This window comes from Psammomys obesus, unplaced genomic scaffold (genome assembly GCF_907164565.1).
Source record: "Psammomys obesus unplaced genomic scaffold, mPsaObe1.curated_primary_1811, whole genome shotgun sequence".
Taxonomy (NCBI): Eukaryota; Metazoa; Chordata; class Mammalia; order Rodentia; family Muridae; genus Psammomys; species Psammomys obesus.
This window is the reverse complement of record NW_026589732.1, coordinates 13,830,414-13,847,364: the sequence shown is the minus strand read 5'-3', so window position 1 is coordinate 13,847,364 and position 16,951 is coordinate 13,830,414. Positions and strand designations below refer to the sequence as shown.

General features: G+C 42.0%; 1 protein-coding gene across 1 annotated transcript in view; it reads left to right on the top strand.

The window, feature by feature from the left end:
• The first annotated feature begins 4,244 nt into the window (after positions 1 to 4,244).
• The window catches only part of LOC129675262 (thioredoxin domain-containing protein 8-like), a 59,843-nt gene continuing 47,136 nt past the window's right edge, over positions 4,245 to 16,951 (top strand). Inside the window, exon 1 of the mRNA XM_055605281.1 lies at positions 4,245 to 4,457. Within this exon, the coding sequence (XP_055461256.1) occupies positions 4,245 to 4,457 (213 nt within the window). The remainder of the gene's footprint in view (positions 4,458 to 16,951) is intronic.

Sequence of the window (16,951 nt, the reverse complement as noted above, 5' to 3'; positions counted from 1 at the left end):
GAGGGAGGGAGGGAGGGAGGGAGGGAGGGAGGGAGGGAGGAAGGGGAAAGAAAGGAGGAAAAAAGAAAAAAGAAAGAAGGAAGGAAGGAGAAAGAAAGAAGGAAGGGAGGGAGGGAGGAAGGAAGGAGGAAGGAAGGAAGGAAGGAAGGAAGGAAGGAAGGAAGGAAGGAAGGAAGGAAGGAAGGAAGGAAGAAGGAAGGAAGGAAAAAAAGGAGGAAAAAAGAAAAAAGAAAGAAGGAAGGAAGGAGAAAGAAAGAAGGAAGGAAGGAAGGGAGGGAGGAAGGAAGGAAGGAAAAAAGAAAGAAGAAAGAAAGAAAGAAAAGGAAGAAAGGAAAGAAAGAAAGAAGGAAAGAAAGGAGGAAAAAAGAAAAAAGAAAGAAGGAATGAAGGAGAAAGAAAGAAGGAAGGAAGGGAGGAAGGGAGGGAGGAAGGAAAAAAGAAGAAAGAAAGAAAGAAAGAGAGAGAGAGAGAGAGAGAGAGAAGGAAGGAAGGAAGGAAGGAAGGAAGGAAGGAAGGAAGGAAGGAAGGAAAAAGAAAGAAGGAAGAAAGAAAGAGGAAAGAAAAGAAAAAAGATAGCTGCCCAAGAGAGAAATTCTCCTGTTGTTTCCATGATTTCATCTACATCATTACATCTACTTTAGAACAAAGAATTCCAAGACTTCAGAGAATAAAGCCAACCCCTAGATTTTGTTTTAATATAGGAACTATATAATCAGATTGGTTCTGTCCTACCACGAAGTACAAGATACGCTGTGTCACTGCAAAGAGACACAGAAAAGATAAAAAGGATCTTGCTGTTCCCAGTATTTTCTTAGTCATTGGCTCTTTCTCTTGACTTCCTTCCCACTTTTTATTTTTCTATGCTTATGAGTCTGCTTGTCAATCAGTTTGTCTACACTGTGTCGGCTTACATCCTATGTTGATCTTTATCATTTATAACTATAAAAATACAAAATAAAGTATTAAATCTATGATTAATAAAAAAGAAACATGGTGCCAGAAAGAAACCAAGAGAAAGCCATTGATTGTAAAACTTGGTTCTCAAAGTACCTACTAAGGAGAGTGTGGCTTTGAATAGGAGATACACACACACACACACAGAGAGAGAGAGAGAGAGAGAGAGAGAGAGAGAGAGTGTGCTTTGGATAGGTTAAAAGTTTTAGAATCTGGATTCTTTTACTCTTTTGGATTAAAATTTTTTTGTAATTCCAAACTAAGCCAAATTTGATGAGTTTTGTAAGATTTTAAGGAAGCAACACATCATGTAAGTGAGGTGTGATTTTTTTTTAATCTTTGGGGTGGAGGTAAATGTTTGTCTGTGTGGGTGGTGTACACAGGCGTGAGCATACATGCACACACACATACTGGTTCTCGCCTTCCATCTACTTTGAAACAGGGTCTCTCATTAACTACCACATACATGAGGCTCACGGGACTGCACGCTTCTAGGAATTCTTTCTCTGCTTCTGATATCACTGTAGAAGCCCTGGAGTTGCAAACATGTGCTCCTGAACCATGCTTGTAGCACACAGTCCTCCAAGCAGAACAGTGGCCAACCTCATCAGATCAGCTGTGCCTACGTGCAATGGACCTGTGGTAGTAAATGTTCCCTTGGAGAAGGAGGTGACAGAGAAGATCCCTGGACTCTCACCTGAGACAAAACCAAGTAAAAACTAAAGCACGTTTTAGGGGAAGGCAGCTCACCGTGGAGCTATTTTTATCAGTGAAGGTATGAGTCTAAACAACATCCAAAGATAGGAATCCTCAAGTATGCTGCCTTGGTGTTTGCAAAATAGCATATTATGTAGTCCTCAAAAACAATGCAATACCATGGAACTTTTAGAAGCAGAAAGCTATAGGGTAACAGGGGGTGGAGGGATTAAGAATCAGGACACCATATGTTGTAGCCCAGGGTGTAGCTCATTGGCAGAGCAGGTGCTTATGTACAGGTGTCTTAGGGCTTCTGCTGCTGTGAAGAGACACCATGACCATGGCAACTCATATAAACATGGCTTACCATTCAGAGGCTTAGTCCATTATCATCATGGTGAGAAACACGGCAGCATGCAGGCAGACACGGTACAGGAGGAGCGGAGACTTCTACATTTTGATCTGCAGGCAGCAGAAGAAGACTATGTACCTCACTGGGTAGAGCTTGAGCATAGGAGACCTCAAAGCCCATCCCACAGTGACACACTTCCTCCAATAAGACCACACCTACTCCAACAAGACCACTCCTCCTAATAGTACCACTCTCTATGGGCCAAACACATGAGCTAGAAACCCTGGGTTTAATCCCAACCATGTCTCCTCCCAAGATTCCATGCTCAGAAAACTTTAAAAAAATCTATTTTTAAAAAATAAGAAAAATGCCCAATATTACAAATCATCTACAGGTGTTGTACCTCAAGTTAAAAATCCAAGATTGCTCAGTAGCTAAAAGCACTTACTGTTCTTGCAGAGGACCAAGTTCAGTTCCAACAGGTGGTTCCCAAACTGTTATTATCTCCATAGTATCTAATGCTTTCTGGGTCCTTCAAGGCAATTATATTCATAGGCATAGACAATTTTTTTAATTACTATTTTAGAAATTTAAAACAAGATATATATGGTCCAAATATCTGTGGGTCAGATGAATGCCAAGTCACTGTGGCTTTCTCAACAAAGAGAAAGTATGAACAGAACTAGCCATGATCTGAAGGAGAGAAAAGCAGAAACAGATGGTACAGTGAAGTTCTGTATTTTCTCTCTGCAAGCTATGACAGGTCCAGGTGTGTCATCATAGCACAGAGCTGAAAGTCCAAGGACATTGTTACTATGATTTAAGATGGTTTTACTAGTGGTGCAAATGTAAATAGTGAGGAGTAGCTAGAATATCTCACTGACTCTTAAGAAGAAATAGCTTCAGCCCTGAAGTCCATACAGCCAAGGCAGGTTTTAATTGATATGACTATAAAGAGAATCTTAAGGATCTCCAGTTTGGAAATAGAAACAGGAAAAAAAAATACTAAAAGTAGATCCACATCATGAATGATGGTTTCGTCTCCATATAATTGGATTTCATATTACATCTCTTATATCTTTTGTTTCTAAATACCATAGCTGTCTTATACTAATACAGACCAGAAAGAAAAAGACATTATTTTTAAAAATTAGTGTCACATGAAAATGCATGGAGAGCAATTCAAAGGAATGTAAAGAAGAATAATTAAGTTAGCCAGATATTAAACTGTTATTAACCCTTGAGTGATTCAATTTGTACCAAGTATAGAGAGCCAGCTTGGTATCTATGGAATAAAATGAATAACATAGAACATTGACATCAGAGTGATAGAGAAGGCTGTCACTGGTAACTTGGGCCCTCTGGAAAATGAGCCAAGACAGGATTAGACAGGTGAGAAATGTGTTTGTGGAAATGAGACAGTAGGTGACGAGAACTGGAAGAAGCAAGGAGTTATCAGACTGTGTTAGTCACACACGGTTACCAGGACAAAATGTCTGAGGTAATCTTAATAAAAGATTATGTTTTGGACCATATTTCAGTCCAAAATTGCCTGGCCCTATTTCTTTGGGTCTGTTACCACAGGACAGGAAGAATGTGCTGGAGAAGAAAGCCTTTTCACCTCATGGGAAACAAAGACACAGGCAGGCATAGGCCAGGGCCCCAAAAGTCCTTTCGAGGGGACTCTAGTGGCCTTCTTTCCTCGCACCCCTCAAAGATTCCACCAGCTCTCAGCAGCTCTGCAGGTGGGACTCATCTTCCCACACAGACCTCGTCCTGGAGCCACTTGAAATGCATGCTCACAGCATGTCTCACCCTAAGTGAAGAGAGTACAGAAAGCATCAGACTGTAACATGGGACCTGACAGACAGGAATTCCTGGAGGAGCGCAGCAGGACCATCTGACAGAAGTTGACTCCACAAGGAGGGAGAGAACAGACTCCTGAAATGTGTCCTCTGACCTCCACACATACACTAGGCAACGTGTATGACCACACTCACAAGCATACATATTTCTCTCACATACAATAATAGTGAATTTTTAAAAATTAAGTAAGGTATTAGTAAGTAGATGTCCCTAAGAAAACATTATGTGTTAGACAGAAATATGAAAAAGCAATTTAGTACAAAAAAAAAAAAAGTGAGAGAGAGAATACTGATGGAAAAAACTCTTGCTAATAAAAGAAATCCCATAAGAATTATCTACATTTTTGCCTAACAAATTGGCAGAGCTTCTTCTGGGAATGGTGGTAGCTATGCTACTGCTTGTAACAGTGCTGCTGGTGGTGGTGATGATGATTGTAAAAATGGTGGTGTTGGTGATATTTATGGTGATGGTAGTGATGATGGTGGTAGTGGTTGTGCTGCTGATGGTGGTTATGGTAGTAGTAGGTGTGCTGCTTGTGATCGTGATGGTGGTGGTGATGGTTGTGGTGATGTTTGTAGTGGTGACGGTGGTAATGGTGGTGGCGGTGGTTGTGCTGGTGGTGATGGTGCTGGTGGTGATGTGGTGATGATGGTGGTGACAGTGGTGGTGATGGTAGTGGTGGTGATGATGGTGGTGGCGGTGGTTGTGCTGGTGGTGATGTGGTGATGATGGTGATGGTAGTGGTAGTGATGATGGTGGTAGTTGTGCTGGTGGTGATGTGGTGCTGGTGGTGAAATGGTGATGATGGTGGTGACAGTGGTGGTGATGATAGTGGTGGTGATGATGATGGTGGCAGTGGTTGTGCTGGTTGTGCTGGTGCTGGTGGTGAAGTGGTGATGATGGTGGTGACAGTGGTGGTGATGATGGTGGTAGTTGTGCTGGTGGTCATGTGGTAATGGTGGTGGTAATGGTTGTGGTGATGATGGTGGTGATGGTGGTGCTGGTGGTAGTGGTATTTGTCTAATGATAATGTGTAGTTGGCTGTTAGATAAGATTTCTAAGACCTCTGTAGTGGGTGGAAACTACTTTTCCTCAGAACAGTTGATAACCACGTAACAAAGATGTTTTACCGGAATTTATGTCTTTTAGCTCAGTAGTTCTCTGACTCACAGGAAACCTCCTAAGGAAACCCAACTTTGCAATAGATATATGTGCACAAAAACAATTATTTCTGCATTGTTGTGTCATCAAAGTTGGCAATGATTTATATAATTCAAAAACCGAGACTTGGCTCTGTGGGTTATGGTTTATTTATTTATAGGATTAAATATTTTAAAACCATTCAATATTTTGCAAATACATTAAAAAAGATTGTTAATGACATGAAAAATCAGTGTGACATGAGTTGAAAATAGAATATGAAATGTTTCTAGTGGTTCTCAGCTGCCTAAAATATGTACATACAACATACTTGGAGATCTGCCAAATTTTGTTAATCATTATTTTCTGTAAGACAGGGGACTGTGGGTAAACTTTAAATCTTAATCCAATTTTCCACTTCATGACTGGCTTATTTTCAATGAAGATACGTTACTTTTAGAATAGAATTTGATGAGACAGGCCTGCAAGTCCCAGCCATCCTGCCAAGCCAGCCGGGGCTACATAATGAGACCCTATTTCAACGTTAAAACCAAAAGCTACATCACATTTGCATTTGTAAATACATTTTCCTCTTCATAACAAGTGATGATCTCCATAAAAAGTAATTGAAGTAAAATTCCCACTTTAATGTTTATGCAATATAACTGGCCCATCATATGCTTAGGCAGATACCATATAAATTTAAAACCAGCCTCCATTTAGTTTTGTTTAAACACACCTTCAGAAACCACTGGAGAAGAATTAGATCAAGATGACTATTAGTTTAATATGATGTAGGAAAGCCTGGCCTGGTGGGCACAGCTGTATAAAAGGAAACTGCCTGATGATTAAACTAAGGTATTTATAAATCAAGCATTAAAACCACCCCTGTAGTTTATCCATTTGTACTATCTATTCTCCAGGTAAAGGGTTCAGTAAGAGACAGATACTTATAATATCTCAAAATTTCCAGTCAAGTCCTGCCAGAATCACTTTCTGGGGCTTCCTTAAAAACCAGCATAGAAACAAGTTTTGGATGATGGCTACTACAGTACTTTCCTGGATGAGTTTAAGGAAGTGACAACAACCTTCTTTTTCTTGTTAGTTGCACCAATTCCAAAAGACCTGGGCCAAATGTCTGAGCTTGTGTGAGACCTGAACAAACAAGCAGCCCTGACCATGACCATGAAAAGCAGTGAGCCAACTGCAAGGGTCACAGGGCTACAGGGAAGCAGAACTTAGCAGCCAAAGCCCTTTAAGATACATGTCATTTTTGGCACACTTTTCCTGAATACTTCAAGGTTTGAACAGAGTGAAACCACAGAAACAGCTACTCCAAGAAACAGGCTCCTGGGCTTCTGACCAGTTAGAAGCAGAATGCTGCCCAGCTTCCTCTTCTGAGGAACTGTGGGTCCTGGACCCTCCTCATTGAAATGTTTGTCAAGCGAGTTTTCTCGTAAGTCCTAGGTCCTGAGATTTTCTGATTACACATCCACCCCTCAGTGAGTCATTGAGATTTCTCCTTTCATCTTGTAAGGCTAGATCTTTTTACTTCCCCAGCAGAGTTCAAGGGAGGTTAATGCTTCTTTAAGTTAAAGTATATCCTGTTATGGAAGGTAATAGGGAGCCGGGTCAAACTAGAAAAACCTGATATAGACTAAGGCAAGAACCACAAAATGGCTACCAGCATACTTTTCCCAAGGACACCACATTCTTCAAATTGCTTCCTGTGAGCATGTGAAATGGTTAGAGAGGAGATACTTCCAAAGCCTTGCTTTGCACACCTTAAAGTGTGTATTCAGCTTTCTCGTTTAAAATGTATTTTCCCCCTGCACTGTTGCTTAAAGCTGTGAGGATTCAAAGCTCTGTGGACGCCTGTCATTTATAAGTAACCAAATAAATCTTCATCGGTTCTTTTTGTTCCTGCGCCTGCTCATCCCCTCCCCAGTTGCCTCAGCACATTCTGCAAAGCTCCTCTCTATACTTAAGAACTCAGAAGCATGCCACATGTCCAATGCCAAACCCAAGGTCAGGTTCAGCTAGGCCATCAAAGCACCCTTTCCAGGGAACAAACTCGGCCCTGACCCTGGCATTTTCAACCTCATGGAAGATTTATTAGTGTGGTGGCTTGTTATTACAGCCTCTATGTCTAATGTTTGAAAAAAAAAAAAAAGTCTTAATCACAAGGCACCTCTGGCTTAGGAGAGAGTCCCACCAAATACCCCTAGGCTGTGTTTAAAGGACGGCCCCAATCCAGAAGTCATAACTGCAAAACAAAGAGGTACTCATGATGAATAGCTTGGGGACTCTGACTATGGCAACCTCTCATCCAGATGCCTTTGCACAAGGTATTTCCCTTACTGGGTTCCACGTTTTTGGTCCCACCTAGCTCCACCATTATGACCCCACACTCACAATACTCTTATTGTATTTGTGCTCTTGTGTTTGTATGTGTGTATGTGCACGTGGAGGGCAGAGGACAACCTTGGAAGTAATTACTAAGTCACTGTCCTGTTTTTGAGATATGGTCTCTCACTGGCCTGAAACTCATCAAGTCGATGGGACTGGCTGGTCAACAAACCACAGGGGTCTTCTTCTCTCCATTTCCCCCAGTATTGACATGACAAGCACTCACAACCATGCCTGGCTTCTTTGATATAGGTTTGGAGGTTCAAACTCAGATCCTTGTGTTTGCCAGACAAGAGCTCAAGCTGATTGAATTATCTTCCTGAGGGCTACCATTTATTTGTTCCAGAAGTCTCAGGTACTGTTGATTTTACTATACAACAAGGTCAATCGATCTAGGATAGTACAAGAAGGAACTCTGTCTTTCTCTGTCCCATCGTCCCTTCTAGTCAGTGACGATAATGAATAGAGCAGATGAATGAACATAGATACCCAAACCCAACATTAAATGAAAACATTCTGCGTGTGTGTGTGTGTGTGTGAGTATGTGAATTTTATTGAGACTTGGGAGAATCAGTAAGTCTGATGAGAGACCAAAAGATTAAAAATTAGCAGCTATTATTAATTAAGGCCTGAACTAGGTAGGTAAAGAAGTACAGGAATGCCCTGAGGGGAAGGGCCACCTCACTGCATTCTTTCCCCACCCACTAGAGATACAGTTGCTAGGAAACTGGCCCATACCCCTAGGGAGGGACACCAGATCATTAATGGTCTGAGAACCTTTCTATAGCCAATCAATTCAAAATGTAGCATTTTGACCAATAGATGCTTGCCAGGCAGGAATTGCCCCTGCCTTGGGCATGCTGGGATGGACCAGAATCTACCTAGGCATGGGGCACTTGGCTCCCACCGTTTTGGCTGTGGGAGGTGTGGGCCCAAGCTGCAGCTTGTAATTTACAATAAAAAGAACCTCACATATTTACAGTGGAGTCTGCTTATTCCTGGTCTTTTGGGGTTTGTGAACTGGGCAGACACTGATAGTGTCACTCTCTCTCACACACACACACCACAAATTTATTTATTACTATTCAAACAAGTCCATGACCTTGGTGTTGACACTACCCTGCTTGCTAGCCAAACAGGCCCCAAATGTAGACCAAACCCCAGAAACAGATGTCTGTGGTACTGCAGTGTTTTACTTCTGTGTTAGGAGAGAGTCCTGCATGCTGGAAATTTGGAAGGGAAAACAGGCCCAAACTGGCACTGGTGCCTCACTCTGCACAGGCTGCCAAGACTGTCAAGCTGACAAGCCTACCAAGTAAATGTGGGTGGAAACAGGAAGGCACACCCATTATTCATATCCTGATCTCATATACATCACTAAAGCACTATACTAGCCGCCAAGGTGGCTCACTCAGGGAGGCAGAGACAGGTGGATCTCTGTGAGTTCAAGGCCAGCCTGGTCTGGTCTACAAAGTGAGTCCAGGACAGCCAAGGCTACACAGAGAAACCCTGTCTTGAAAAAAAACAAACAACAACAACAAAAACCACTATACTATTTTACTAATTCTGTTATTTCAGTGGAGGCAAAACAGATCTTCACAACACAGAGTCATGCTTCTCCCCATCCAAGCACCAGGATTTAGTCATTGTGGTCCAGTCCACTGCACAACCTCTTTCAAACCACATCTGAGCACTTGTGCGAAGGTGAAGCTAGCTGGACCATAGGTGCTCCTGCTGCAGCCTGCTTGCTTATGCTTTAGATTTTAACTCTAAGGTTTCAAAATCCAGAGCCACAACGAGGGGTAAAATGTGCACAAGATACACAAGAGTGGGAAGTTAGTGTTCTCTATTCCTAGTGCTATTCCTCACACCTTCCCTCTTAGATTTAAAAAATACAAGCTATTACAAAGAATCTCTCTAGTTTCTCTAACTTTGCATTTGGATACATTTAAATTCATTCATTTGACGCATTTCATTCCTTCCTCCAAATAATAATATCCACGCCCTTCTGATTTCCCATTGACCAGTAATGGTTACCTCTCCACTTCGATCCTGAGTGCAGTCCAAGTCAGAGCTGTCACTCACCTGGCTCTCTTCTTTGAGAGAAGCATTGTGTTGTTTTCGTCATTTGTCCTTGGTAACACTTGCCCTCTAGTAAATACACAATAAGCTCTGAGGAAGAGAAACATAAGATTTAGGGGAAGGAAATAGTTCATACAATTTAGAGAAATACATTCAAAGGAGTTTCCAGGAAAATTAGATCATTAAAAATGGGATATTCTAAATGTTTTTATATATGTGTGTGAGTGTGTATACAGGTGCAAAGCAACTATATTTTTTTAATGGAAGAAAGAGTTTATTGTGGCTTACGGTTCTGAAGAGAGAGTCCACAGATGAAGAGAGGCAATGGCAGCAGAAAGGCAGAGCAGAAAGCTGAGAAATCACATCTACAACCACGAAGGACAGAGCAAACTGGAAGTAGGGTGAGCCAATGAACTCTCAAAGCTTTCCCCAAGGTGATAGCACCTCCTCAGAAACATAACTTTTTAATTCTGTTTTTATAACTTGTCTTTCCAATATCAAAGACAATATAGCTCGGGAAGCTCTAATGGATGATAGTTACCATGGGGCTGCCTTGGGTCATTGAGTGCTCAAAGAAACTGCACATCGCCACACATCACTGTAGGCTTCGGGAGGGCTTGATAGTGAAAATTATTCTATCCAAAGGAAAATGAATAGCATTAAAGCACTGCCTTGTGAGTGCTCACTGCCTTGTGAGTGCTCACTGCCTTGTGAGTGACCACTCTAGTGCAAATTTTTTAACCTTTTTTATTGTGGCTACTTATATCTCTTTCTCCCTTCTTCACCCCAATCCATTCCAACTCTCCAACACCAGGTAAGAGAATAAGAAGGTCATTGGGGAAGGAGGGGGCATAGTTCTTTTTGGCTACTTCCTGCTGGTTAGGGTCATTGGATTCCTTGGGGCAAGTCCAATCTTCCTTTCAGGATATCTCCAACTTCTTCTCATCAAACCACATCAACAGCAACCAGGAGCAGCAGGGGGGAAGCAGCAACAGCATTCTTCTTTCTTGGAGCCCCCCATTTCTCTCCTGGCTCTGGCATCTATTCCCTCTCCAGAGTCCTCAGAATTAAACTATGCACAGGCAGCAAAGATCAAGGCCTTCTCAGAGACAAAGAATCTGCTGCTGTGGACAGTCTAAAGCAGCCCTATATCCCACACCTGGGATTAAAACAAAATCATGTTTACATAACATAACTGAGTTTTTAAAGACACCAAAACTTCCACTACAGACCACCCCACTCTGAAGTATTGCAACCCACCTCCTGTGCAGCACTCACCAACTATTTATTGCTACACTTGGGGCTTTTAATCTTATAAATAAAGCTATGCTGCATCTGCTGCCCATAAAAACTCGTCCTTCTCTTTTATCTCCAAACCATCTAATTGTTCATTAGAAGGGTTTTTAATCCATGGATATAAGCTCTGAAAGTACTGAGCAATAAAATGTGACATTTCTTAAAATGATAATGTAGCTGATTCACTCCCTGAACCTAACTATCTCAGCCTTTGGTCTTTGTAGCACTTGAAGCACATCTCCATTAAAGTGCATCTCTCTTTGCAGGCTGGCTAGTTTATGTGTCTGGGGATTTTTAATAGCAAGGTTTATTTATTATTTATGGGTGCAGAGCTCTGGAACTCTACCACCCACATCAATTCCAACCTGGACCTTACCAGCCATATGACTTGAACAAAGTGCTGTTCAAATGTCTCTCTTTCCTGCGAGAGTAATGGGAGCAGGCTTCATACTGCAGGTACTTACCCAACCTGCTAAGTCAGTCAGTTTCTCTCAATTAGAATGCTTCCTCCTGGGTCCATGGTCACACTAACAGTTCATGATACTAGGCTCTGAGCTCAGATTTTTGAACACCACACAGGATCCACCCAAGTGGGTTAAACTGAAGGAGCCTATGACACAATCATCACAATGATGTCTAAAGCTGAGACACTCCCCTCCCAGAGGAAACCACAGCCAGCATATGGATCTGAAGCCTTAAATGTTCCCAAACTTCTTCCAGCAAAAAAGAAGAACCAACATTGAGATGTGGGCACTTGCAACTAGAGTTGAAGAACACCCATTCTTGGCCTAATGTACTCTGAGATCTAGTGACCAAAATATTATATTTTCCTAACCTCCTTTCCTGGTGTCCCTACTACAATCATATCGACCCACCTCACTGAGTTTCATAGGCCTGTGTTCAATATTCAGGCCTAGGTATTAGAAGATGTTGAAGACTAGGCCAGAGGCATCCCACGATACACCCCAAATTAGTGTCTAAAATCAATTCAAATCTCAATCAGATTTTCAACTGAGTTTAGCCAGTGAATGTGTTTTATTCATCAAAAAAATTTTTTTTCATTTTTGACTTCTGTCAAATGGGAATACCTCTCACAACAGAAAGCCAGAGTGTAAGTGTGTGAGAATTTAATGATGCCTCTTACAAAGTGGATTCAATAAAAAACTGATCAAACTAACTCTGTAGTGTCTGTCATTGTCTCAGCACCCTTGTCATTGATTTTCCTAAGAGCTGAGTAGAGAATATGAGAACAAAGAGTCGATTGAGAGCTTCTCTTTGCCTTTTATAACATCTACTTTCACACATCTAAACTGCCTTCTCCACCCGACATTGGCCTCTCATCTGTTCTCTGGTGAGTCATATAAACACACAGCAGGCCTACCTTTTTGGCAGCAGTATCTGGACTCCTCCCTCCACCATGTCTTTGTCTTTCTGTTGCTGACATGATCATTCTTCCCTTTTCTCTTGTTTGCTCCTACTTCAGATTATGTGGACAGAAATGTGTCTTCCCAGTAACCAGCTTCTGCAATAATGGGGATTCTTCAGCCCCTCCCACAGTGCAATGCTCAGAAGGGGCCTTAGCTTAGTGCTGTGCCTGTCTTGATTTTCAGATTCAAGAATTAAGTAAAGCTCAGGCTGTGTGAGAGTTACCAGAGTGACATAGTCAGTGAGAGAGTGAAAAACAGAACCTCAGCCACTGCCCCCAGCCCTTCCTTCCTCCTGGTTCATGGCTCCTTCTGCCTGTTAGAGCTTCTATCTACTCAAGAACAGATGAATTAGAACACCAGAAAAACATCATCCACTGTGTAGTCCTGGAGTGTCAAAAAGGGCATGAGCACACACTGCGCATCACTCTTATAACAGAGGCTTTGAAGGTGCAGCCATGTGGTCAGAGATGAGGCTAAGAAGGTGCTTACATATGTCTCTGGGAGCAAGAAATGGGGATGAGCAAATGGCAAAGTCAGTGAGATGCTTGCATCTGAATTGGATCCCCAGAATCCACATAAAAAGCCGGGCATACCCTGTCTATAACCCCCAATGCTTGGTAGGGGCCAAAAATAAGTGAATCCCTGGAGCTCACTGGCTGGCCAGCCTGCTGAGTTAGTGAAAATAAATTGAATGACTGAGGAAGATACCAAGTGTCAAATGCTGAGCTCCAAACACATGTGCAACACTAACATGAGCATGCACACGTGAACATATATGCACATATGGAACACATGGGCATAAGTATATGCACACATACAAAGAGGAAAGACTGACAAAGAGCAGATGATATGAAGGATCACCAATGGCGAGGTCCAGGCTTGCCCTTTGGCATCGTCATTCAGTCAAGCAATAAGTTCCCACTCTCTGACACTGTCTCCTTCTGGGTGGACTTCCTGACTAGATTTCCTCATTATCCATTTTTATAGCAAATTATATGGTATTGACTAAGGAATTGTTGTTCTCCTCCCTATGCCTTTGCCATGGTGACTGCATTCTCTCTTGGGCAGAAACATTTGGGAACACATGCACAAAATACACCACACACACACGTGCACAAACACACATGAGCCTATCAAGATTCAGTAATTCTGTGTTATGTAAAGGCAATAAAATCAAAGTTCAACAGACTAAAGTGGAGGGGTGCAAAGAGGTAAGCAAAGCGCTTTCTGGTCCAACCATTGGGCTCCCTGCTTTCTAAAACAGTGTGGCCCCTTCCTCCCAGACTTCAGTGATGATGTTTAACATTATGGAGAAGCAAGCCATTGCTTTCCCTGCTCTCCTCTTCTATCTTCCTTTAACATTGCTCTTCCTCACCCCAAAAGTTAATTGGGATATACAGTGAATAAATTGTAAAAAAATAAAATAAAATAAAATAAAATAAATTTTAAAAAATTCCACCTCTCTTTGGTACTAAATCATAAGTATATAACATGTCTGGAATACATGCTAAGTGATTATTTTCAGCACTTGCCTCTGCCTCTCCCCTACCAGATGTCCATGCTTCTATAGATATCCTGGGTCAGTCAGACTTGCTTATGACATGCTTATCACTACACACTCATTGTGGCAATGGAGTCGCACGATGGACATGAGAGAGCACTGCTCACATCCTGACACCAGAATACATTTTGTGGGAGAGCCAGTAATTTTGAAGGTAAAATCCCTCAGAGTAGGATGGAAGTCCGTCCTCTAAAAATCTGTTTCCCTAAAGCCTGCTCTTTCCTCCAAGCTGTAATCTTCCCATGCCTTCTGCATAAAGCCTGGTGTTTCATTTTGAAATTTCAACATGTATAATTTTCAATTTTTGAAAGTGATTATGTTTTATCTCTATTAAGAGGTAGAATGGATAGGAAATAAAAGAAAGAGAGAGAAGGAGAGAAAGGAGGAAGTGGAGGGGAGAAATACATCCAAACACCAGACTGTCTCCAGGTTAGAAGGTGGGTGATTAACTACCAGCTCCAGTGCCAAAGAGACTCTTATGAATGTTTATGTTCAAGATTTATTTTTATCAAGCACATTTGGAATCACGGATTATGCCTTTTCCAATATCCTTCACATACTCAACAGACTCAGATGTAGTTCTCAAATTAAATATAAGTGTTTCAGTTGCTCTTCTATTGCTGTGATAAGACACCATGACCAAGGCAACTTATAAAGAAAGTGTTTAATTTTGCTTAGAGTTTCAGAAGGTTCAAGTCCATGATGGCAAAACAAAGGCATGGAGGCAAGAAGAGCTAAGAGCTCACGTCTTGATCCATAAGCAGAAGGCAAAAACAGCACACTGGGAATGGCCAGGATGTTTGAAACCTCAAGGCTTGCTCACAGTGATATACCTCCTTCAAGAAAGCCACACCTACTAATCCTTCCCAAACAACTCCACTAAATGGGGATCAATTATTCAAAAATCAGTCTATAGGCTCCATTCAACTACCACAATAGCATGTGGCCCAGGCAGAATTATGTTGAAAATAACAGCAGCAAAGGTCCAGGGGTTTGCAGGAGACTGATCATACAAAAACTAGAGGTTTGGGAACCCAGGCTGGTGGTGGAACAGGTGCTGTATTCTATCTCAGCACTGGGAAAGGGGGTGGGAAGGGTAGGTCATCTTTATTTCTTTGATAATCTACCCTATAACAACAACTTAAGGAAGAGAAAGTTTCTTTTGGATCACAGTTCCAGGGATATACAGTCTACCATGGTAAGAAAGATACGGCAGCAGTCAGGGAAGGCATGGTGGCAGGAGGCTGGACCACCCACATTCCACCTGCACTTAGGAAGTAGAGACCAGAAAGTGAGCCCAGATTATACAGCCTCAAGGTTGTCCCCAGTGACATACTTCCTCCAGTGAGGCTCTACCCTCTAAAGGTTCCACAGCTTTCCAAACAGCACTGCCAGTTTGAGAACAAGTGATTAAATGCATGAGCCTATGGAAGCCATATCACATAAAAACTATAACTGGAGGCTTCCAAAAAAAAAAAAAAAAAAAAAAACATGCCTAGCCAGCCGTAGTAGTGCATGCCTTTAGTCTCAGCACTTAGGAGGCAAACCCAGGCTGATCTCTATAAGCTCCAAGAGATCCTGGTCTACATAGTGAAGTCCATCCAGGCTAGCCAGAGCTACAAAGTAGACCCAGTCTTAAGAGAAAGAAGAAGGAGGAGGAGGAGGAGAAAAAGGAGGAGGAGGCAGCTTGCAAGTAGTGAAATTTACTGCTTTGTTTTCACATTTCATGCATGTGCACAAAAGCATGGCTTAAGGCAAAAGGTAGAGGAATGTACACAATTGTTAGTTTAACTAAATTGCTCTATACTGTAAAGTCCCTAAATTTTTTTTCTTCTGTAATGAAATAATTTTGTCAAATACCCAAGAATATTTTTCCTAAGCAAGCCATGAAGAGAAAGCTAATTTCAATACACTTAAGACATAGGCTCCATTTACTTTTAACTATTTATCGTTATTCCCTAGTATAAGCACCCAGTGACTGTTAAACAAATTAAAATAACCTCCTTCATCCGTGGGCTTGTTTGTAGCTGTCAGACTCATTTCCACACATAATCTCATTTGATACCCCAAAACTCAGTAAGATCACTGCACTTGATGGATTAACAGCTGGCAAACATATTTAGATCTGTGATGGGCTGAAGTCATGATGCCATTTGAGGCACAGAATTACTGGTAATATTTACATTATATAGTAGTTCCTTATAGATTCTGAGGTAGGCAATGCTGACCGTAAGCGAAAACAAAAGCCATGTCGGCTGTGGGGAAATTATTAGTCCAGGCTCTTTAAAAAAAGAGAACCATGTGTGTGAGTGAGTGAGTGTGTGTGTGTGTGTGTGTGTGTGTGTGTGTGTGTGTGTGTGTGTAGCTTGATTGAACTGGCTCATAGGATTATCAAGGGTGAGGAGCCCCATAATTGTCAAGCAACAGGCTCAGGTCTTTTAGCCTGAGTCTCAGGGTGAGGAACAGAGCAACTCATAGTGTGAGGTCAAGAAAAGATCAAGCAAAGTATTCACTGAGGCTGAGAAAGAGGTGAAGGCCTCTGTCCCCCATGTCTGTACACACTATTTAAACCTTGCCAGATGAATGGTGCCTGGACACACCCAGAAGAGCCATGTACTAAGTGTACACAGTCTGATGCTGATCTCATCCTCCAGGACATGCCCAGAAGCATCCCTTGATCTGGGCAGGTTCTTGGAACAGCTCAGCTTGGCCCAGGGAGTGCCAGTATTTCAGAGAAAAGAGCTTAAGACAAACACATGCAAGTGTTTGAGAAACACCCACCCATGAGAGGTCAAAGAGCTTTCTTTCTCTCTGCCACAGAGGCAGCCAGAAACGGAGTCAGTGTTCAATGTTCCTTCCAAGAAATAATGCAGGCTTTAAATTACACTTACTTAATATGAAATCCTCCAAGCAGATTAATAATTGAGATAATAAGAAAGTGGCAGTACTTTATTGAAGTTAGTGTAGAGGTTTTTCAAAAAACAAAAATACAATTATCAGCACTTGGGAGGCAGAGACAGGAGAAGCTCTGTTATTTCAAGTCCATCCTCATCTACAGAACAAATTCCAGGACAGCCAGGGCTACCTAGAGAAACCCTGTCTTGAAAAAAAAGAGAGAGAGAGAGAAGAGGAGAGGAGAGGAGAGGGGAGGGGAGGGGAGGGGAGGGG